The sequence below is a fragment of the Polypterus senegalus genome, chromosome 17 (genome assembly GCF_016835505.1).
Source record: "Polypterus senegalus isolate Bchr_013 chromosome 17, ASM1683550v1, whole genome shotgun sequence".
NCBI classification, from domain to species: Eukaryota; Metazoa; Chordata; class Cladistia; order Polypteriformes; family Polypteridae; genus Polypterus; species Polypterus senegalus.
The window spans coordinates 28,461,196-28,486,485 of NC_053170.1; the positions used below are offsets into that span (position 1 = coordinate 28,461,196).

The 25,290-nt window shown below is 36.7% G+C and overlaps 1 protein-coding gene across 16 annotated transcripts in view; it reads left to right on the plus strand.

Moving 5' to 3' along the window:
- pum1 (pumilio RNA-binding family member 1) overlaps positions 1-25,290 on the plus strand; it is a 132,727-nt gene that overhangs the window by 25,222 nt on the left and 82,215 nt on the right. For all 16 annotated transcript variants that reach the window (XM_039740624.1, XM_039740628.1, XM_039740625.1 and 13 more), the window contains exon 2: positions 20,342-20,712. In XM_039740624.1, the coding sequence (XP_039596558.1) occupies positions 20,353-20,712 (360 nt within the window). In that variant the 5' untranslated portion in view covers positions 20,342-20,352. The remainder of the gene's footprint in view (positions 1-20,341; positions 20,713-25,290) is intronic.

Sequence of the window (25,290 nt, forward strand, 5' to 3'; positions counted from 1 at the left end):
GAACCACCACACACAGACTTATGCAAGACATTGGTTTCAGCTGTCGCATTCCTTGTGTCAAGCCACTCTTGAACAAGAGACAGCGTCAGAAGCGTCTCGACTGGACTGCTGCTGAGTGGTCCAAAGTTATGTTCTCTGATGAAAGTAAATTTTGCATTTCCTTTGGAAATCAAAGTCCTAGAGTCTGGAGGAAGAGAGGAGAGGCACAGAATCCACGTTGCTTGAGGTCCAGTGTAAAGTCTTCACAGTCAGTGATGGTTTGGGGTGCCATGTCATCTCCTGGTGTTGGTCCATTGTGTTTTCTGAGTTCCAAGGTCAACGCAGCCGTCTACTAGGAAGTTTTAGAGCACTTCATGCTTCCTGTTGCTGACGAACTTTATGGAGATGCAGGTTTCATTTTCCAACAGGACCTGGCACCTGCACAAAGTGCCAAAACTACCAGTCTAGGTAGTACCTGGTTTAAGGACCATGGTATCCCTGTTCTTGATTGTCCAGCAAACTTGCCTGACCATAACCCCATAGAAAATCTATGGGGTATTGTGAAGAGGAAGATGCAATACGCCAGACCCAACAATTCAGAAGAGCTGAAGGCCACTATCAGAGCAACATCTGAGCAGTGCCACAGACTGATCAACTCCATGCCACGCCGCATTGCTGCAGTAATCCAGGACAAAAAAGCCCCAAATAAATATTGAGTGCTGTACATGCTCATACTTTTCATGCTCATACCTGTCAGTTGGCCAACATTTCTAAAAATCCTTTTTTTGCATCGGTCTTAATTTGATATTCTAATTTTCCGAGATACTGAATTTGGGACTTTCATTAGTTGTCAGTTATTATCATCAAAATTAAAAGAAACAAACATTTGAAATACTGTATATCAGTCTGTGTGTAATGAATGAATCTAATATACAAGTTTCACTTTTTGAGTGGAATTACAGAAATAAATCAACTTTGTCATGATATTCTAATTTTATGACCGGCACCTGTATACCTAAGTTTTGCTTTGTTGAACGCTCCCATCAGCAATAAATAGGACATAAACACTTGTTTCCCCCTAATGATGTAGTTTCCTCAGCAGAGTACTGGTACTGGCTTGTGAATGGATATAAACAATATTTAGAAAAACGCTGGGGACCTATCTTTGAAGGTGAACTGGGCACCATTTAATCATTAAATACTCAAGGTGGCACAGTGGTTGCAGTGCTGCCTCGCAGTAAGGAGATCAAGGGTTCTCATCCTGGGTCCTCCCTGCATAGAGAGTGCTTTGAGTAGTGAGAAAAACACTATAAAATGTTAATAATAATAACTGAGTAATTTAGTGATATGATTTTGTAACATTTGTGTATCGCACATTGTTTAACTCAAAAGACTTAAGGCCTACTTCTCCTGACAAATCAGTCTTGTTACTGCTGTAAATAGAATAAATATTGAATAGTTCAGCAGTTCCCTTTGTGATGTTAGTTTTTTTTCATAAGTGAGATACCATCTAGTTTGTGTCCATTGACTGAACAATGGTATGAAAAATGCTTTGCAGATAAAGTTGATGGCCCCTGTATTGGATGACTCCTTTTATTGTTTGTTTCCTAATTCTCTTTGTTTTTATTCCCCGTTCAGTGGTGTATTATATAAGCCACTGATAATAGGTGACTAGTCTCCCTACATTAAAACAGGCGAAAAGTTTAAATCTAAAACCTTGAATTGCATGTCGCAGTTGTCGGATGGCTGCCGTATATTAATACAAGACAACAGTTTGATGTCAATTGTGAGCAATGCCCCACTGATGTAATAAATCGGGCTGCTTATGAAAAGCTGCATTTGGGGTTACTAAAGCCCTAGTCATTTAACCCATTAATTGTGCCACCTCCATCTCGATAATCTACAGTGATCATTTTCACCAATTATAATGTACTATGGGGAATTCCAACCTGAGTTATCTCTCTTTACATAATGAGTATTTCTGAAGTGCTTTTAATACATGGAGGGGATAGTCCTGTTTGTCAAGAAAGGAAAAAAGCATGCATCTAATCATGGCCTAGAGGAGAATTTAGGAAAGGAAACACAGTGCTGACTACCAAATAATGGGAATCGGGAAATAACTAGATTCACAGCATTGTAGTTGGTGAACATCAATAAAATCTGTAATGTATCTAACAGCAAGTTTGCATTAATGGTTAGCAAAGTATAAAAGTAAACTTTATACTACAGTTATTAATTGTTGTAATTATAAATTTATCATCCTCTTTTGAAATGTCTGCACAGCCAATGAATAATTATTTGTCCCTGGAATTTACTAACATTTGTCAGTTTTCTATAAAAAGAAAGATTTTGTGAACAATTTCAAAAACCTTTTATTATACCTCTGTCATTTAATGGCGGCAGAGTTTAAATATAACAATATTTTAAAGTTGTGTGTTTATCATTTAACATTTGAGTGCCTCTATACTGATAAAAGCTTTCATGTTCCAGTGCCTGGTTAAATTCATTATATTTTCTGTGTGGAAAGTATCAGATTTTCAACCAAAACCTAGTAAAAGATAAGTGATTCTGAGTAATGAAATATGACTTTATATTTTGTTTATTAAAGTAGTGCAACTTCCCACTTAAAAATACAAGTATATGAATCTGTTCACTTTTAACCAGTGATAGAGCAGCTAATGGACTAGGAGCTGTATGACTTAAATTAGTTGAATGTTTAACTTGGAGCAAATAGGACCAAACCGATATTATCAGGCACTGATATATTGGTCTGATATTTGGTCTCTCCTCCATTGTCAGTCAGCGGCTAAGTGAGTTTTTTACTCCTTGGAGGTTTTGTTTTGCTGATGTGCTCGCATAGCTTGCGTATTGGCAGCAGCGGTTTCACTTTGGCGACAGAGTTGCTTTCTTTGCGCTTCATGCTGCAGCCTCGCACTTCCGGGCCAGATAGACAGAGACCCACACTTCCACGCATTGACATTTATATATAAGATCGGCTGAACTGACAATGATATTCTGATGCTTAAACACTCCCACACGACACAGCTTTAATAGTTGTAAATGGAGTATTTGAAAAGCCTCTCCCCTTGACTAATATATACAATGAATGTAACAAATTGATTGTTAACAATTTTCATGTCAAACAATTTCATTGTGCTTCTAATCTCGTATATTTGCCCTCATTCATCATCTCTGGGACTGACCATAAGGCACATTTTTACAAAGTCTGCATCAACCCATTCATTTACTAGTTTTTTGTCTTTGAAGTTCTTAGTTTTCCTATTAAAATGTTATGTTCTGTGTTTTTTCCGTGTTTCCTCATTGTTTTCACTTCTCCGTAAATACCTGCTGCACAGTCTAGTGTAAATGTGCACATGGTTCTTGCTTTGTAACTAAAATCATCTTATTTTAAAAGCCATATTTTTATCCAGCTAAAAATTGTAGAAGTTTCACTTTTAAATGGTTATACAGTGATACCTTGAGATACGACTGCCCCAACGTACAAGTTTTTTGAGATACGAGCCGTCACTAGGTTGATTTTTTTGCCTTGAGTTACGAGCCAAAATTCAAAATACGAGCCATCAAAGAGCTTGTCGCTGCACATTCCGAGGAACTGACGACGGAGGAGTTGACGGAACTACAGATGCAGCAACATATGGAAGTTCTGCAGGAGATTGGTATCGCGGAGGAGGTTATCTCTTAAAGTGAAATAAGGGAAGTATTTGCAATGTGGGATAAAGTTTCGAACTTTAAAGAAAAGAAACACCCTGAAAAAGTTGCAACTGGTCGTGCAGTGGTGCTATATAGTGACTCTTGACTAACTCATTTCAGAAACATTCTAAAGGGGAGGACTAAACAAAGCTCCATGGACAGGTTTCTGTTGAAATGCCTTGAGAATGAAAGTGACGAAAGCGTAGCAAAAAAGAAAAAAAACTATTGGAGAAGAAAATTAAGTTAAGCAAAAGTGAAGTAAAAGAAAAAACATTACAATATGCTAATTGGCATCGCCAACATCTGTTTATTTCTTCAGATTCTCTTTTATGTATTAGGTTTTATTTTGTTTGTATACAATATTTGTTCATTATAAATACAATTTACTTATGTTGAAAACATTTAACAAAAAATTGGGGTTGTTTTTTAGGGACTGGCACAAATTAATCTCATTTCAATTAATTTCAGTGGGGAAAATTGATTTGAGATACGAGCATTTTGACTTACGAGCTCGGTCACGGAACGAATTAAACTCGTATCTCAAGGTATCACTGTATATTTGTATCTGTTTGTTGCAGGGATTGCTTGATAGAACAGTTATACCCTTAGAATTTGCAGATAAGCATTCACCCCATTTGAATGTCTGCTTTTTTTATCAAAGTGACGTGTGAGTTGTCATTTTTCAGTCTAATTTTTGAAATGCACAATCTCAGCTTTTGAAACTGCAGATATTTTGCATTCTAAGGCATGTAGAGTTGCCTCCATGAATTACACACATACCAAGCTGTGTTTGTAATAAACTCAGTAGTGTGTTTTCAAACTGGAATTTCCTTCAAAAAAGTAACTGAAAACCTTTGCTCTTGAAAGAACTTGCATATTGTGGCTCAAGTGAATTAAACACTTTTTATTCAAATAAGATGCTTTCTAAAAATGTCTTGCTGGCTTTGAATTTATTTAGACTTCTTGAAGGAACTAGTTTTTCTTCGTCTGCATCCTCCATAAGCTACTCTTCTTTGCAAAGCCAAACTATTTACTTTTATACAGTGCTATAATTTAAAAAATACAAATTTCTTGGTGCAGTATACCAAAAAATATATAGGTGTGGCAGAAAAGTAATGAGACTGATTTTTTTATTTACCAAAGTTTTTATTTTTTTCAAACATCAATGTTATCCCCTTCAAAGTAGTTCCCTTGGGCAGCTACACACCGATGGAGACGTTGTTCCCACTGTTGGTAGCAGCGCTGGAAGTCTTCAACCGGTATGGTCTTCAGAATGTCCGTTACACTCTTTTGGATGTTTTCTAAAGTCCCGAAATGACGTCCTTTGAGGACATTTTTCAGTTTAGGAAAAGGAAAAAGTCACACGGACTGAAGTCAGGTGAATAAGGGGGCTGGGGAACCACAGGAATGCCTTTTGAGGTCAAAAATTCTGATATGGAGAGGGCAGTTTTTCAGCACCATTTTGGCACAGACCTTTTGCATGTGGAAATGTTCAGTCAAAATTTGATGAACGGTAAATCTGTTCAAATTGTTCACTCAACATTCTTAATGTTAAACGACGGTCTGATCTCACAAGAGTGTTCACACGTTCGATGTTTTCATTGGTTTTTGAAGTTGAAGGCCTCCCTGAAAAACTTGAGCTCGGGATAAAGAATGTTCCCCATAGGCCTGTTTTAACTTTTCAAACGTCACACTTGCTGTTTAATGGCACAACGTTGCTCCAAATTCCGCTGTTCCATTTTGTGTGACGCACAACCAAAAACACAACTCGCTAATAGCAGTCACAAAAATCACGTAGTTAACGGAAGGAGTTGAAGCTCGCACTGAGCTATGGGAGGGTACTGATACACGTGCTCTATCAAGGACAACAGCGCAGCGTTGCCAGATCGCTTGCAGTGTTGCCAGTTTCATTACTTTTCTGCCACACCAGTATATTTCATACTTGCCCTGTATTGGCTGTGAGAAAGCTGTCAAACCAGTTATGTGACTTCCATGTCTGGATGTGTTGTGATTAGTAAGGTTTGTACAAGCAGAAAAGAAAACTTTTCATGTACATTCCAATATTTTTCATTGGATTGTATAATTTGGCTCACTTCATTAGGAAAAGCCTGATCTGTTTGATCCCAGACAGCTGATCACTCGGGCAGGTTCCATTTTTAAGTGTCATTGAGAATTTCCAATCTTCTCACTTATGATTGGTGCGCTTATGTTGATTCAATTATTAAAATTGATTAAAATACTAATTGTCTTATGACAGTCATTAAATTATTTTTCTAGTCGTCTGTTTTAGTTTATTCGCCTCCCTGCTCTGTTGCATTTGTCTTCAGAATTTGCTAATGTGAGAGGTTATGTTAGTCTTATTGTAACCGGAAGTCTGGGAAATATCCAAGTTTAATAGTTCCAGTAGATTATCATGCCTCAAATTAAAATACTCTTTCTTTCAACCATTATAATACATGTAAATCGTAAATAAGTATAATAAGCCAATGGTAAGTACACTCCTGGTTGTATAACATTAATAATGTATTAAATAGTATACATGACATGCAGATTAAGGCTGTCAGATTAGCAAAATACAGTAATCCCTCCTCGATCGCGGGGTTGCGTTCCAGACCCCCCCCGCGATAGGTGAAAATCCGCGAAGTAGAAACCATATGTTTCTATGGTTATTTTTATATATTTTAAGCCCTTATAAACTCTCCCATACTGTTTATAAATATTCCCTGCAAAGTTATACAGCATAATCCCTTTGTATTCTCTTAGATATTAGGTAAGATTCATTGAAATTATGTATATAAACACACTGTTTATATACAGTAAAACCTAAATATTATTTTAAAGATATTGAGTGTCTCCGATATCACATATGTTACAGCCATTACGATAGATAGGCCACCAGCAATAAATACGTACAATGCAAGAAAAATAGTATACAGTAAATGTGTGTACAGTGACACTAAACGTACGTACATGTACTAAGTACTGTAAGTAGAAAATTAATTATGGTTACTCACCAACAATGACACGATGACTTGTCCGATAACAATGAGTTTTATTTTACTGCACAACAAAGGAGAGCGTTACAGCCCTTAAAGGAGCCACTTCAGGCGATTGTGTAGCACTGCCGTTGTTCTTCTTCTGGCAGTCTTCAATACAAATCCCTAAAGCAGATTCCATCCGGACTACTGCCTTATTACATCCACTTACAACTTGTTTTGCACCCTGGTTAAAAGGACACTGCTGCCGTAGATCTTATATTCCTTTCCTACTTTTTAAATAAAAAGAATCGTAGCCTTCAACAAATCCAAAACGTTTACCTTTTCGGCAATCGTTAACATCTTCCGTTTGCGCTTGGGCACGGCCCCTGAAGCAGTAGTAGATCGTTTTGGAGCCATAATGAAGGGCTTGACTATGCACAAAGATAAACACAAAAGAGCACAACTCTTTACACAGCGAAACACGTTGATGCTGAATGAGCGAGACGAGACTTCCTGGTTAACACTGCATTCAGCAAGCAGGAACTTAACTGCGTGCTCTGATTGGTTAGCTTCTCAGTCATCCGCCAATAGCGTCCCTTGTATGAAATCAACTGGGCAAACCAACTGAGGAAGCATGTACAGGAAGTAAAAAGACACATTGTCCGCAGAAGCAGCGAAAAATCCGTGTTATATATTTAGTTATGCTTTCATATAAAATCCATGATAGAGCGAAACCGCGAAAGTCAAAGCGCGATATAGCGAGGGATTACTGTATATGGTTTGAATATTCTAAATAAAAATAAAGTTTGCACGTGCTCTTTTAAGATTTATTATTATGGACTGTACTGTTGATGTCCGTTTTAATTAACGGACAAAATTGAAAGTTTTGTATTCATTAAAGTAGCTTTTCTTGTTGTTTGTCCAATTGCACAGGACGACACCTTTGATCCCTTTTTTCAGTTTATTACTCCACTTTCTTTAAAATAAAGGCTAATATTCCAGTCGCCTTTTGCTTTTGCTCTCTACTAAAACAGGCTTGACTTGGTGCTGTTGGTATGTGGTGCAGGAAGTTTGTTGCCAAAAACAATAGACGTGTGCTGGCTCAACTAACATGTTACCTTGCTTAAAGGAGCACTAGAGCTACATTACTGTAAAGCTTAGAAATACAGAGGTTGAAAATATCAGCTTTGTGATTGACCTATTTACAGATCCCAGAGTGAGTTTTTTTTTTTTTGTGAAAATCGGCCAATTTAGATCGCAGAGCATCCCTAGTATCTATACTGCCATCTTTTTCTTAGTCTAGTACTAACGGCTGGTTGTTTAAGGCTTCCTGTCTTGAGAAAGACTTTAAGGCAGCCACGTAAGGAGGTGAAATCAGTATGAGCCTCATACTCTGGCACTGTAACATGAACTGATTTTTTGGTACAAGTTGATACAAAAATGCCAAAACTGTAATGGTACCACCTTTTAAACAGTATTAGTAACAAAGTAAAAATCAGTACCACATTGATGAGTCACTGCAAGTAGAGACATATTACTGAGGAAGATGCAATAATACTAAAGTGTGAGGGGAAATAAAAACCTACACATGAGAAACAGCTCATGGTGCTACAGCACTGCATTAGCACATCTCAAAGAAAAAAAGGCAGAAATCATGTCTGGGAATGAAAATTTCATTCCACGATTGCCAGAATCATGCTTATCATTTAAAAAGGCACCTGTGGTCAGAAGCATATTTGCACAAGCCTTGAGAGTACATGACGTTACCGAGTGGATTGGTGTTGTAATTTGTTTAACATGCAAATTGTGAGATGAATCGTTTTTTAGTACCCTCTCCAGCACTGTCCTGATAAATGAACTTTGCATTCATTCTCTGATTGTTTGTATACAGATATGATTTAGCATCCATCTGCTTTCAGGGTCACACATATAGGATTGTAGGGTGTGGAAGCATACAACACAGAAGCAGTGCTAACAATAGTTGTAGAATGGAAAACCGAGGAAAGTTTCAAATGAAGCAGCAAATTTTTCTTATCTACACCTGTTAATACCAAAATAAAATTTATTTATTACTTTGATGCTTCGAAGCAAAAAGCATGTCTCTAGTAGTGAGATGCATACTTTGTTAACAGAAACGCATCACTGAGACATATAGTTATAGCAATATGAGCAAAATGGTATACTGAATGTGAATCTTGAAATGTTAAATCTGTATCCGTCATTTGGTTTTTGAAGGCAAACTAATATTAATTAGATATACTGAAATCACATCTACTGTGTCATATACAGTTGCAATCAATAATATCAACCCCCTCACTTCTAAAGACATTATAGTGATATGAATTGAGGTTAATTAAAATATTGCCAAAAAGCCTCATTAAACAATAAAAAATATTTGACGTTTTTAGAATTATTTTGAGAACATAAATTGACTTAAGTTTGAGTTCAAAAGAAAAATGTAACTCTCTTCATAAATGTGCATGTGCACTATTATTCAACTCCCAGGTTCAGTACTTTGTGGAGCATTCTTTAGCCATTATACCTTAAAACCGTTTTCGTTAAGTGCTGACAAGCTTCTTAAACCTCTCTATTGGAATATTTGCAGGTTCTTCATGTGCAAAAGCCTCTAGCTCATTAACATTTGATGGCTTCCATCCTGCAACTGCCTTCTTTCAGTCCCACCAAGGATTTTCAATGTGATTTGTATTTGGGGACTGAGAAGGCCACTCCAAAACATTCAGGATCTATTTCTCAACCAAGTTTTGGTTAACTTCGAGGTGTGATTGAGATCACTGTCTTGCTGAAAAGTCTAGTGATTACCAAGATTCAATTTCTGAACAGAATGCATCATGCTCCTCTTTATAAAAGCCAGGTACAGTATTTGTGGGAATCCATGATGCCATTTACATGGTCAAGATTACCAGCAACTGCAGCAGAAAAACATCCCCTCGTTATTATTACCAACCTCCAAGTTTCACTATGGGGATGGTATTCTTTTGGTCAAAAGCCTGGCCTTTCTTATGCCAGACATACCGCTGGTCCATGTGTACAAACAGTTCTCATATAGTTTTATCAGCCCATATAACTGTTTCCAATAACTCAGGGCTATGCAGATTTCTCCTGGAATATTCTAGTCCAACTTTGATGTTCTTTGTGGAGTGCGGCCATGAAGTCCTTGTTTATTCAGTGCTTGTCTTATAGTTGCCACTCAAGCACTTGTCCTGGCCTCCATCAGGTCATCTTGTAGGTGTTTTGCAGTAACATGGAGGTTTTTCTTAGTTGTCCTGACTAAATTGTTACAATGAAATTTTGGGCTTTATCAATTGGCCAGGCTTTATGAGGATCCTTATAATGCTCCCACTGGTGCTACTTGGGAGATCATTTTATACCTGAAGTACTTCAGCTGCAATGAAATAATTTCCTCTCTCAGCTTTTGTGAAAGTTCCTTGGTCTTGCCCATGATTGAAGCTCACCTTTAACACCTTCTGCTGGGGGTGGGGGTGGTTGTTTATATCTGCATCACAGTTGATGCCAATTAAGGATCAGTATTGAATTCCCAAAGGCTTAATTATGTTTTAGCTTCACTTTACTCCATTAAAACTAGCAGAAGTTTTTAAAAACAGCAATATTATATGGGATTTAAATAATTGTGACATGGCTATATTAATAAACTATTCTGTCACAAATACTACATCATACATTTTCTTTGTTGATTTTTCCAATGGGGGGGTTGAATGTTTCTGATTGCAACTGCATATGAATGCTACATTGACGAATGTAATGCAGTCTCACAGTTACGGTTAATGATATACAAGCAACTCCAGCCCAATACATTTTCCAATTCTGGATTTATGAACAGGCTAAGCAATAAAATCTGATCACTAATGTAAGGTGCTCTGAAAACAGAAAAAAGACAATTTTTTACAAGGTTTTTTAAATGAAGACTTCATCCAACATGTATGAATTTACGCAGGAAGCCTTGAAGTTGGACCAGACATAAAAAAGGGACAGTTAAACGCATCAAGATGTTTTTTTTAACCAGCTAAGGATGCAAATATAAATCTTACAATAGCAAATATTATAAACCAAACATTAATTTCTTCTAATTTCATTGTAATTTGATATTTATAAATGCCAATACTAAATTACTTAAATTATAGCTGGACATTTACTTAATGCATATACCACTGTTTTAAATTTCCTGTTACTTTTAGTACTTATATATTTTATATTTCAGGGGTTCTCAACCTCAATCTGGGGACCCACTGTGACTGTAGGGTTTTGTTCCAACCAGCTTCTGTTTTTAATTGGACTCCAGGGCTAATTAAGTGAACTGTTATTTCCCAGTTTCTGTGTTTTGGGAACAATATAGAAATTAGAAAATTAAGTTTGGTTTAAAAAAATATATAAAAATATGCTAAGCAGTTCTGTGGGAGTAAAGTATTTTTTTTTTCTTTTTAACAATATTTTCAGCCTGATTTTCCATGTGTTCTAATTGTTTTAATTAATCCATTATTTGCTAATTAGTGGTCTCTGACCCTAAATTAGTTGCACCTTTTCACGATTCAGTGTTTGCCTGGGTGTCTGCTCTGCTTGTTTTTAATTGTTATTGTTAAGATACAATGAAGGGAGCAAACTACACAGAGAGAGGGCAAAATGTAATAAAATCAACAAAAGAGTGTTAAGCATTTAACTCTGTAGCAAAAATAGAAATATCTCTAAATGTCTTATAAATGTAAATATAATGCTGCTGTGCTTTTCTGACTGTAGAATAAGAGAAGAGGGGCGAAAAAATCCACTAATTAAGATCAATGTTATCATTTGTCACTGATTATGAATCTGGTTGGAACAAAAACCTTCAGCCACACTGGGTTCCTCAGGACAGAGCTTGAGAACCCCTGGTATATTCTATTACAGAAGAAGCCACAAAATTGTTCACTGGAATAATGAACTTGCTTTTAATTAAAAAGGTAGTGAAAGTGATTTATCTGTTTGCACTGGTATTGAATATTGTGAAATTATCTAGTATTAGCATTGTATAAAAAAAAATTCTGCTATTGTGACATTTCTGTAATGTTATATATTTATTCCTCAGGAGTCGCTGAAATACCAGTATCCTATGTGGTGACATATTTAGCAAAATAACTTATGTGTTGCAAATGAGACATACAGGATCCATTTTTATGCTTGCAGTATTAACCAGTATGAGAAGTGATGTTTCCAAATTAAGCAATTTTCTCTCTTAAAACACCGGAACAGTTGGAAACAAATGTATAATAAAAATATACACATTACTGTTACTGTCACACTAAAATTTGGCTTTGACAATTCAGCCTTATCTAATAAAATATATCCTATATTTAAGGACATCTATTAATTATATATCCCTTATGTAAATGTGTATAATTTATTTAATGTATGTTGTGTTTTCATTAATATCCTCATCTAGTTTTATTTTTTCTTTGCTTGCTTGTAACTATTTCTTTTACATCTTGAGTTAATAGACCACAACACCTAAACACAAGTACCCTAAGCTGGCAAACCTGTCCTTCTACCAACAAAGAAGGAAAGTTAGTTTTTAAATATTAGGTTTATGCTTATAAATTAAGTTGAATGTATTGAAAGGATTTATGTGTTGTTTGATTATTGTGACTAAAAGAAAAATACTGCTTACTAGCAACATTTTACCAAGAATCGCATATCTGCATACGGTGTGTGATTAGGTTAATTTTGGTAGGTAACATATTAATCTTCACTAAAATTAAGCTGGCAAACCAGGTTGGAAACTATAATCAATAGTTCTGAAAGTGTGGTCCACAGCCCACAAGCTTTAGTTAAGTGCCTCACAAAGTGACAGTTGCCATATCAGACGAAACTATTTTCCAATTACTATTTATAACAATCCAGCTACTTCCCCTGGTATAGTGAAGCATTCCAACACTACCATCATAAAACGTAACATCTGACTTTCTTGGAGACAGTAGTTGCAGTTTTTCATTGCCTTTGCCATGTGTAGGCACTTGAAGAAGATTGCATTTCAATGAATCAAGATGGCTAATGAAAACGTGAGAACTTCATTAATGAAGAACAACAAACAAAAAGTATTTAGGCAACCTTAGTCACTTCTCATGCATAGGAACCTGTAAGCCCTTCTGACATAATTCTGTTTTACCATAATTATTCTAGTAAGCTGTGTACTACTGTGTTACTGGTAATACGAGATATGCACATGCCGTGCAAGACAGAATACAGTAACAACTTTTACATCAGTGTTTCATTCTGTTCTGTAAACATTAACATTCTTCCTCTTAACACTTGTTAATATGCTGTCCTTCTCTAGTCCAATCTATATTAGTCACCGTATTGGCCTGTCTCTTAAAATTACACAGATGTTAACCTGGAGAGCTCACCTCTAGCCATTGCAGTCCTTTAATTCCATGTGGCTAATAAGTGTAGTGCATCAGTCATGTGAGGCTGTTTGCTGTTGTACTGTCTTCATGACTGAGGGTTTCATGTACGATTCCAGGATTCAATAGCTTATTGTTATATGTATCATACAATACTTGCTTGCATATGCCCATGCATATTTTAATAAAAAAAAGAAAGAAAAAAAAAAAAGGAAATTGAATCTGTATTCTTCAGTTTTTTTCTGCTATTAAGATATTTTGATATTAACCCTGGATATTTTGAAAAGGTAAAATATTAGTTGTGATATTTTGAAAAATGGATATTTGTTTATAAAATGAATAAAATCTCACATACACCTCCACGGTGTACTGAAGATTGGGGGGATTACTGTCTTTCAATGTGGATGAAATTAGATAATACAAATTAAGTTGATTTTACCTGTTAATTTTATTTTCAGCACAAGCTTATACAGTTATAGTTCAGTGACATGAGTTAAATTAAAGTAATGAAAATGAAGCAGAATGCTACACGACCTAATAGTTTTCACCTCAATGACAGTGAAGTAGTCGGTGGAGTCTTAAATTAAGTACCTTTTTGTTTTTTTCTTCCTTGGAAGTTTGGGCTGCTAAGTATGAGACAATGCAATTAGTCCATGATACAATTCACATTCAGATTCAGGCTTTCCAATAAAATATTTCCGTAGTATGTTATTTTCATAAAACAAATGTGTTGTATGTTTTCTGTTATTACACAGAAATACTTTCTTTTTGCCAAGCTTTTTTTTTAGTATTTTTTTGTATTAAAATAAAATATATTAACAAAATATATGCACTTCAGTAACAAAGTTACTGCAATGCAAACCGTCCAGATATAAATGTATATTTTTGTTTTCTGAGTTAATATCGAGCACTGTTCCATCAATCGTTGTCCTTTTATTTCCTGCTTGAAAGCCTTACTGATCTGTTAGCTGTGGGACTTCATTGACTCTATGAAAAATGTATTTTGTATTTCCTTTTAAGAAAAAAGAATGTGACAACTCTGCATAAAGTTGAGACATCTCTGCTAAAACAGTATCTACCATCTCTTGCTGGGAAAACACATACTAGGGACAGAACTATGCGTTGACTAGAAATGCAAGCTTTGGGAATTTTTCCTTCTCTTCACCATACTAGAGCACTGCTATATAATACTTCCTTGCTGTAGTCTACCCATTTCTGAATCTGTGTCAGTGAAAAGTGGATCAATGTGTCAAGCACTCACTCTTGAAAATGTGGCTCATGGAAGCTGTAGTATAATTGCACCTTGCTGCTCCCTGCAACATTGAAATATATGAGAACTTTCCCAAAAAAGTAATGTTTCTGCTTTGACGGGCATAAAAAAAGTTCAATTTGGAAACAAGCCACTGGATGCAGTGGAACATCTATGAAACAGCGTTGCAATTCATCATACTCATCCGAGGGAGCGCCTCAATAAATGAAATGTGTGTGCGCGAAGCACTTGACTTGCATTAACAGCCCACATTCATATAGAGTGATGTCCATGTTGTGTGCTGACAGCTTTCACTTTCACATCATTGTATAGATAGTAACAGTTCTGCAAATGTCACTTTTATACCTAAGTTCTGTTTTTTCAGTCAGATTTTTAAATCTCATGCTGTTGACGAAAAACATTCGAGTCTGCTGCTGTTTTATTTCCGTTATGGTAATGTCATGCAATGCACAATACAATGTCAGATCATATTGGCAATATTTTCTATCAGGAAATTTGACTTGGGCTGCATTAGTATTTATTTTCATAAAACTCTTAGCCACCTTTGTTTTATCTTTATAAAAAGGGATGTTCAGTTTGGGATGCATTAATGCAAGTTAGATGTCGCTGCTACACAGTTGTTTCTTAATACCATTATACAGAAGCATGTCTATGTATCAAGTCTGACCTCAGACCTGGTAATGCAGGAATCCTTTTGTTGCCATATTTCAGTGTCTCATATAGAGCAAAAAACTTTGCCTTTGTCCAGCAAGTCAATGATGATTAAAAGTCATTGACTTGGCTCAGTGCCAGGTTAGCCATAAAAACTTTTGGGATTTCACTAAAACTATCGGTAAACACTGTTAGGATGAATGTAACCATAAATGCACGTATGTTTTCATTCTAGCTCTTGCTGGATTGCCACAAGGCATCCATTTTTTTTACCTGTATACTAATTTTTCATTCGGTTGTTTTTTCTGTAGTTACTATCAGACACTTTTATATAGTTTGCGGAACAGGTATCCTGTTGCTGTGACGCATATGAATTCAGGTTTTGTGATAGGAAGCAGCATTGTTGTCCAAGAAGCTGACCTTGACATTTTGAAAGTGTATCAATTAAAGTTCAGTAAGAACTTTAATGCAAATCACTTTCTTTATACCTGTTAAGACCCTACGCGGTAATGTTATTTCTCTGTGGTAGGTTGCTATTAAGTGCATTGTTGGAAGGTTTGCGTAATATAGCCTGCAGTAGAGACCAGCATTCCTGTGGTTTTTCCATTGGTCCTTTCTTCATTCTTTACGTTGTGGGGTGTCATTATAGTACCATGGGCAGGTGTGAGTTGACAAGGAATAAGCAAAACTAAAATGTTTGAATCTTTAAGAATGTTTGTTTTGTTCAGTTTACACACAAATGTGAATTTTTTAAGCTATATTTCACAGTTTTGAGAAGTGTGTTTTCATTCCAACATAGTAGCCAATAATAATTCAGACAGCAGGACATGTTCCTTTTGTACTTTGCTATGTCTAGATCGGTATGAAAATGCGTGTTTGCAAATGCAGCTTTCTGAGTATACTGTAGGAGGGTTTGGAAGAAGGTGCTGAGGATAGGGTGGTCTGTTCAGGCCAACTCACCATTTTGCTGCCTTGACCATCTTTAGTTGGCTTGAAAATGACGATAAAGAAAATAAATAAAAGTTAAAGCATGAGCCAATAATTCATTACCCAGTGTTAGAAATTGGCAAGATTTTATTGTATTGGGGAAGATTTCAGTGTAGAGTTTATAGAGAATGCTTTGATCATCATGGGCTCACATGGTTTATCTGACCGTGTGCCTGTATTAAATTTGATTACAGTAATCCCTCGCTATATCGTGCTTCGACTTTCGCGGCTTCACTCTATCGCGGATTTTATATGAAAGCATAACTAAATATATAACGCGGATTTTTCGCTGCTTTGCGGGTTCTGTGGACAATGTGTCTTTTTACTTCCTGTACATGCTTCCTCAGTTGGTTTGCCCAGTTGATTTCATACAAGGGACGCTATTGGCGGATGACTGAGAAGCTAACCAATCAGAGAACGCAGTTAAGTTCCTGCGTGCTAAATGCAGTGTTAACCAGGAAGTCTCGTCTTGCTCATTCAGCATCAACGTGTTTCGCTGTGTAAAGAGTTGTGCTCTTTTGTGTTTATCTTTGTGCATAGTCAAGCCCTTCATTATGGCTCCAAAACGATCTGCTACTGCTTCAGGGGCTGTGCCCAAGCGCAAACGGAAGATGTTAAAGATTGATGAAAAGGTAAATGTTTTGGATTTGTTGAAGGCTACGATTCTTTTTATTTAAATAGTAGGAAAGGAATATAAGATCTACGGCCACAGTGTCCTTTTAACCAGGGTGCAAAACGAGTTGTAAGTGGATGTAATAAGGCAGTAGTCTGGATTGAATCTTCTTTAGGGATTTGGATTGAAGACTGCCAGAAGAGCTGTAACGCTCTCCTTTGTTGTGCAGTAAAATTAAACTCATTGTTATCGGACAAGTCATCGTGTCATTGTTGGTGAGTAACCATAATTAATTTTCTACTTACAGTACTCAGTACATGTACGTACGTTTAGTGTCACTGTACACACATTTACTGTATACTATTTTTCTTGCATTGTACATATTTATTGCTGGTGGCCTGTCTATCGTAATGGCTGTAACATATGTGATATCGGAGATGCTCAATATCTTTAAAATAATATTTAGGTTTTACTGTATATAAACAGTGTGTTTATATACATAATTTCAATGAATCTTACCTAATATCTAAGAGAATACAAAGGGATTATGCTGTATAACTCCGTGAGGAATATGTATAAACAGTGTGGGAGAGTTTATAAGGGCTTAAAATATACTGTATAAAAATAACCATACAAACATATGGTTTCTACTTCGCGGATTTTCACCTGTCGCGGGGGCGTCTGGAACGCAACCCCCGCGATCAAGGAGGGAGTACTGTACTGATTTTTTTTTTTTTTTTCCTCCATTCAGTAACTGAAAAACTAAATACTACTTAAAAGCAATGCTAATAATGATTCAAACATCATTATAACAGTGGTACTTGAATTTGTGAATTACAGTATTATTCAGGATGTTTTTATTTAGACCAAACCTTAAGCTGTTTTTGTAACAAGACACTTTCAAAATCTGCTTTGACAGCAAGTCACTTAACAGGTTAGGAATATTTGCTGTTGTGAAAATTTGTTTTCATCACAATCTTGATTAGCCAGTAGCTAGTGAATAATACATACTGAACAGTAGTATTTAATGGACACGTCAAATTAACATTTTTGATGTGTCAAACTATTGAAACTTGAATTTTCCAGATTTCCTCCTTTGTTGTCCCCCCCATTCTTTCTTTTTTTTTTTTTGTGATCAACTTTTTATTAAGTAAAGTCAAATTGATAGGATATATTAACAAACGAACATGGCATACAAAGTAACCAAACACATCCTGAGCTAAGAGAGAGAGAGGTTGGTAGCATGTGCTTATATCGAGTTGCCGCACACACCACACAATGAACCACGTGGATTGGAACATTGAGTGCAACGGGTGACACCTTTGCACCATACTGGAACTGCGTGAACTGTTTTATGGTAGCTGGAATGTAGGTTTTCCCTGTAAGTTGGAAGACCTGCTTCGACGCAGATTAATGTCATACCCAGGACGAAGTAGTTGCAGGTTAAGGGCCCAATGGAGTAGAGTCATTTGTGGTGTTTACAAGATTTGGAAAAAAAATGAACAAGTAGTTAGTATCTGAAATATACACAATTGAGTTGCAGCAGACTAGGATTTGATTACACTACTGGAAGGCCCATTAATCCATACTCCAGATGTTTTAAGTTGCAGGAGGAGGACTGCTGGCTGTCAACAGTGACACATTCAGGTGTATTGGTGGGCTCTACACCTGCTAAGGAGAAGTGGTTGGATCATCTTCTGTTCTGCTTGTCACTTGTAGTTGTTTTAATAGATGGGAGCACATAATGTCTGTCTGCCAAAAACATTCTAACAACTGCTTGGCTAAATGTCTGTGAACTTGTTTTAAATGTCGTCTCACTGCCTTGTCTCGTGCGACGTTGAAGTGTGTCTCGTGGGACGTCAGAAGCTCACGTCTTGTCTCCCTAGTCCCCCTCCCAGGATTTTTTTTTTTTTTTTATAATGGAGCTATATTGTCTAACTGATTCAAAGAACTTTGCAATCCCCAGCCCTGCCTTCTCCCCGTTTGTCACATGATCATGCACCTCCTCACTCCCCTCTTAATTAATACAAGAAAACAGTTTGGTTGTTGTGCTGTTCAGAGTGTTTTCCCCAGTGAGTTTTTATTAACACATTCTAGTCCAAATGAAACATTACTTGGGTGCGTACTCTTTCGCAATCATGTAAAGTGAGCGTGTGAATTTGAAATGCAAAATGTATATAATAAACATTTGGGGAGACCTCTATAAAGGGCATTGTTGTAGTCCAGTTGCAAAGTATAAATAAATAAAAGCTATGGTATCGGTACTCCAGATTTGATTCTCAACTTCCTTAATTTTTTTACCTCCTCATGCAAAGTTCGGCCATAATAAGCACCTGTTTTCCCCAACTCTGAAGTAGATGTGTGTAAATTATGTATTTTGATTTCTGAACTAATTTCATAGTGGGTAAAAATGGCACTATTGCCTTTTTTTACCTTAAAGATTTTCCTGCTTTAAGTTAAAACATACATATCTTTTAAATACTTGACATGATTTTCACAATCCAGTACTGAAACTCGAACCTTGACCTGCCTCTTTTTATGCAGTACCTATTGTGGTAAATTAGTTTTAGAATGATTTGAGCTACTAGGCCCAGCTGTCAAAATAAAATACTTGTTTTTGCAGGAAACTTACAAGTCTAATTAAACACACCTCCAAAAGTAAGAAGTTGCTTGTTACAGAACTTGGGTCCGGTGATTTGACTTGGATTATGTCCAGTTACATTTACTAAAATCAGTAGCTAACCATTACATTTTAAAGAGTAACTACATTTTTTCGCCCCCATCGTGTGATTCATAACAACCCATGAATTTCCATTACTGTAATGTGTGGTTCAGTTCCACCCATTGGATTATTGAATTTTGCACCAAGGAGCACTAGGCAAAAGTCAGTTTAGTTCTACCAAGTGTGCCTCATTTTATGAAGACCACAGCTCACAGCATGCTGGAGATTGTGTGCATTTTGATTGGCCAATTGAATAATTTTATAATGCACTGCTAGTTAGTTCACATTTTATCCCTACAAAAATAATTGGCCAATACAAATTCAGTAGCTGGCAGTTGGCTCTTGTGTAACTTACTGCACGTCCTAGCCTCTGGCAACACATATGGTACGTATGCCTATGACCAATAAAAGCTGCCTAACAACTATGCAGAGAGTTAACCAATCACTTGCATTCTCACCTGCATTTTATCTGTGGTTTATTTCTGTAGACCTGATGTGTGCCTGAGAGGGAGAATACAATGATGTGCTCTTTATGGCTTTCTTTTGTTTATGTAGTATGTGCTTACTGGAGCAGCTGAAATTTACCTTTGTACAAGGCATAATTTAGCCCTTAGGCCCATGTCTTCCCAACACCTGGAGAGACACAGTTGGAGAGTGTTATACACATTTGGTTGTATGTCTTCATTTTCACTTGAATATATAAATTAAAATAGGAAAGTAAAGCTTTATTAGAAAACTATTACTACTTCGTGTTTAGTAAGTTGAACAAACCAACTTGAGGTCAATTGCATTCCTACTGATTCTACATTCTATGTTTAAAGATCCTGAAAAGCAAAAGGCTAAAAGACAGAAAACAGTATTTTAGTTAAAAATGAATGGAAGTTCACTAAAATATGTTTACATTAATTATTATAAATTAGATGTTAATGGCTGTTAATTATATGATTTGAGTAAAGCTACGTCAATTATAGTAATCTTTTAAGTTATTGCTTGCCTTAATATTCAAATTTCTTTGCCTTTCAGGTGCTGGTGGAATGAGCGTTGCGTGTGTGCTAAAGAGAAAAACAGTACTCTGGCAGGACTCCTTCAGCCCCCACCTTAAACACCATCCCCTTGATACAAGCCAGCCCAACATGCCTGTGGTATTGACAACTGGATCAGGTGCACCCCCTGCAGGGCAGGCCCCCCAGCCCTCTGCAGCAAGTCAGCCTCTTCCGGCTGGTGTGCATTCTGCTCAAGTTCCTGGTTCTGCTGGGGGTGCTGGGCGCTCCCAGGATGATGCTATGGTAGATTACTTCTTTCAGCGGCAGCACGGAGAGCAACCTGGTGGTGGTGGCTACAACAATGGTAAACATCGCTGGCCAACTGGTGACAATATCCACTCGGAGAACCAGGTGAGGGAAAGAGTCTTAAGATTTCTTAAATACAGATTGTTAGATGTGATTATCTAGTGCAGTGGTGGTGAACCTTTTGGACTCGGTGTGTTAAAAATTCTGAAAATGCCTTACTTGACTCTGATGTCGTGTCACCTCACTAAACAAAACAGAAACCGTTCCCTGCATATTCATTTATTTAAAAAAAATACAGCCCAGTCATGTGTGGCTTCACTCACCAACCCCAATGTTAGGTTTTCTGGATACACACTTTTAAGATTTTTTTTTCTTTGAATTGTTGCTATTCAATTAGTTTCACTTTTATTTCAGAACTTCGTTAAAAACAATATTTGGAATCTTTTGAGTCCCAACATGCTGAATCTTTTAAATGAGGTCTGTGAGACATGTTTAATGACTAGGTACCATAATTCAGTATAGGTTTCTCTGTTTGGAATTTCAGCACAGACGAAACGATCTACATTATCAGCAGTTAATAATTTTTTGGCAAAGTAACCAATAAATGCATGTGACATAAACCCCGTTTTTGAAATTCTTTGGCTTAAACTTCAAAGCCTTACAATATTTACATACTTCTGAAATATCATTTATGTCCATAAATTCAATCTCTGTTTGTCTTTTCGTTATTTCTCCGAGTAATAGTTTCTCTTTGTTTGCGCTAATGTGATCTTTACGTTTTTTTTTTTTCTGCTTTCATATTCTGTATCTTGCTCTGCATGTGTATCGCTCCTACATTTTTATTTTTTTTTTGTCTTTTGAATTCCACTGTTTTCTTTATCTCTAACCTGCTCTTCATGCGTTTTCCCTTGAGGTGGGCAGTATTAACAAAATTCTATATCACGGTATTTTTCTAAATTAACCCGGTTTCACGGTATTCAACGGTATTTTTTTCCCATGCATGTGTGGATGTTAACCACATTTTCCACTGCAATTACTGCAGTGGACTGGCTAGGAATAACCTATTTCACTGTCATGAGCATTGTACATTGTACAAAAAAAAATTTTAATGTACACACAAGTATTAATACAGGTTTGCATGGCCCCATAAAGTGATAAGTTTTCAAGGGGGTGGCACTAATGAAGAGAAGGAATCACATTGCATGACAGATGCAATCAAAATATAGAACCTTTTTATTGAACAAATTTTGCAAAAACTTAAAAAATAATTTTGACAACATATTTTCAACCATCCAGAGAGGCATTTAGACTTAGTAAAATATCCAAAGGTGCTTGTCAAAAGTTGTATTGCACTGACCATGTCTTAGAAAAGGAATAAATAGTAAATATTTTTTGTAAACCAACTACACTTTCTGTTAATGTTAACAATGTCTGTCCACTGACACGTTAAAGTGACTTTTTAAACAACTTTACCATCATTAAACAGCATAATATTTAAACTAATAAATAATAACAGTAAAATAAATAATAGTATTATTACTGATAGTTGCACTATTACTTCAAGACTTCAAGCCCAGGTGCATTACACAGTTTTCACCAAATTAAAATAAAATAAAACAAGTGCAACTTGGTGATGACATCTTTACCAACTGAATTATCATTTAGGCAAACTGCATTAATATGGACCTTGCTTCAAGCTAAGCTATATATGTAGAATTATAAATGTAAGTTGCAGTTTTATTATTTATTTGTGGTATAGCCCTACGGAATCGTATTAGGGCCACGGTGAAGAACAAAAAATACAGACACAGAGAAGAAAAAAACAAACTGTCGAACAAAGTCGACCTGTTGACTTTAATCTCGACATAAGCATCAAAATTAAAGTGGAAATGTCAAGAATAAAGTCGACATTTCCACTTTATTCTCACCGTTTATGTTGACATTAAAGTCGAGATTTCCACTTTATTCTCATAGTTTATTTTATAATTAAAGTAGAATGTCGTAAACTAAACTTCTTCCTAAAATCAGTGTTTAATTTACTAGATTTTCTCATACCCCGTCATAAGTTAATGCAGCACATTAAATGCTTTCTGTTAAGTGTTCCCCGGCCCAGTTGTTACTCACTACGCTTCTTAAACTGACTTCCTCTGCACTAAGAGGAGGTGCCAGCAGCGATCACCCCACAGAATCCATTCACTTCATGATATTCCTGCTCTCTGAAAATTTAGAATGCTAAGATAAATACTTGATATCATTTTCATGATAAAATGCATTAAAGCATGTATTAAACATGCATGGTAGTGAGGCGGTAGTGCTGCTCGCTCGCAGTAAAGGGTCCCCAGGTGTATGTTCAGTGTAGAGAACTTTATGGCAAGTGTGACAAGGCTCCAAAAATCTGGATGTATGAATGGGTATCGCAAAGGGTTAACTTAAATATTGTGTAAATGTTGGTGGTCGGAGACACGAATGCAGAATTCAATGGATGTTCTTCTGAGCGGGCTTTCTTTATTGCACGTGTGCTGTCTGACTGACGTACCACATCCCCAGTTCCTATCCTTCATTTTTCTTTCTCCACATAACCAATCACCACACGATAAATGTCTTTGTGAAATTAAAACTAGTTTTAAACTTAGCCCATGGAGTGTTCAGAACTTTAAAAATATCTTCGTTATACATGTTTAATTATGCCATCCATTCAGGGTTGCGCCCATCCCAGCAAGCATTGTGTGCGAGGCAGGAGCAAATCCTGAACAAGTTGCCAGCACATCGCAGGGTGAATACGAGCAAAACATGCAGGGTTAATATAGCATAACAAAACCCCACATCCTACGTGACTTTGAAAGGAAAGTGAAGCATGCCGAGTAAACCCACCAGAAAAACATGCAAATTCAAGGCAGGGTACACCCGAGACACCCTTGCTGTGAGGCAGCAGTGCAACCTTCATGGCTCCGTGCCCCATACATGATTAAATACATGCTTTAATGCATTTCATCATGAATTATATCAAGTATTTATCTTAGCATTCTAAATGTTCAGAGAGCAGGAATATCATGAAGTTAATATATTCTGTGCGGCGATCGCTGCCTGCGCCTCCTTTGTACAAGAGGAAGTCAGTTTAAGAAGCACGTACCGATTTAACATGGCTCGGGGAATACTTAACACAAAGCATTTAATGTGCTATATAAATTATGACGGGGTTTGAGAAAATCTAGTAAATTAAATATTCATTTTACGATGAAGTTTAGTTTACGATGTTCTCCTTTAATGACAAATTACGAGAATAAAGTCAACATGTCAACTTTAATCTTGACATAAACGGCGAGAATAAAGTAGAAATGTCGACTTTATTCTTATAAGCGTCGAGATTAAAGTGGAAATGTCGAGAATAAAGTCAACATGTCGTCACACTATTACTCAGTACCCTGGTACATTACACTCAATTGAAAACAAATAAAACAAGTACAACTTGGCTTGCAGTATTATATAGTAGTATAGAAACAGTATTTACACATTTGAACATAATGGTCCACATCTGACCTTTTAAAACCAAATTATCTCCAGGCAATGGACATGACTCCTTTTTTTCGGCAAAAGTTCTTCTGTGTCATCATGTTCAACTTTATCGTCAGCTACAGCTTCAGTTTCGGAATGTTCTCTGTCCATTTTCACAGCGCAATACCTACACTACCACTACCTATTTAGTGGTGTAGCAGTGAACAAGAGCCCCCGCGCAAGTGAAAAAGGTCCCTACTTGAACAGTTTCCCACTGCGCCACATTCCGAACGTTGTTTAGGCAATTTAAACTGGTGTTGCGGTATAAGAAAAATCCATATCATAACAAGTATAAAAAACGGTTTTCGGTATGAACCGGTATGCCGCCGAGCACTAGTTTTCTCCACTTTGTTTTTTAACCTCTTTATGATGTTTTACTTTATTTTGTACTCTGTCTTTTATTTTTGACCTTGCTTTGTCCTGCTTTTTTTCAGTGACACCTGGGGCCTAATGTATAAACGGTGCGTACGCACAGAAATGTTGCGTAAGAACTTTTCCGCATTCAAATCGCGATGTATAAAACCTAAACTTGGCGTAAAGCTACGCACTTTTCCACGGTACTTCATACCTTGTCGTACGCAAGTTCTCCGCTCGGTTTTGCAAACTGGCGGCACCCAGCGTCAAAGCAATGCTACTGTTCCTGTGTGGTTACTCCTTATTTTTCTGACGCGGCTTTATAAATACACTGAAAATAACCGCATATTGTTTATTAGTGTAATGCATCGGATTGTAATTAACCAGTAACAATATAATGGTCCACGGAATGGTCAAACTATTCTAAATACCATAGCCGCTTTAACGTTGTTACTCTCACTGCACCTTCTTCTTTCCGCTGCTCCCGTTAGGAGTTGCCACAGCGGATCATCTTTTTCCATATTACTCTCACTGCACCACTCGGAGTATTTATATCACTGTATCTGAGTGTGAATTACAGCAGCAGCTGATCGGAAAGAGAATTATCGGTATACGGCATTAAGCACACGCTGTCTCGGCCACAGCAAAACGTTTCAAAGCCTTACCTGTACGGATCTCGCAGTTCAGAACTGTTTGTACTTATAAGTGCAATTACCTCACTGTAAACTTGCAGTACAGTTATAATATTACACAACCTGCGCCACTTTATAAAGCGCG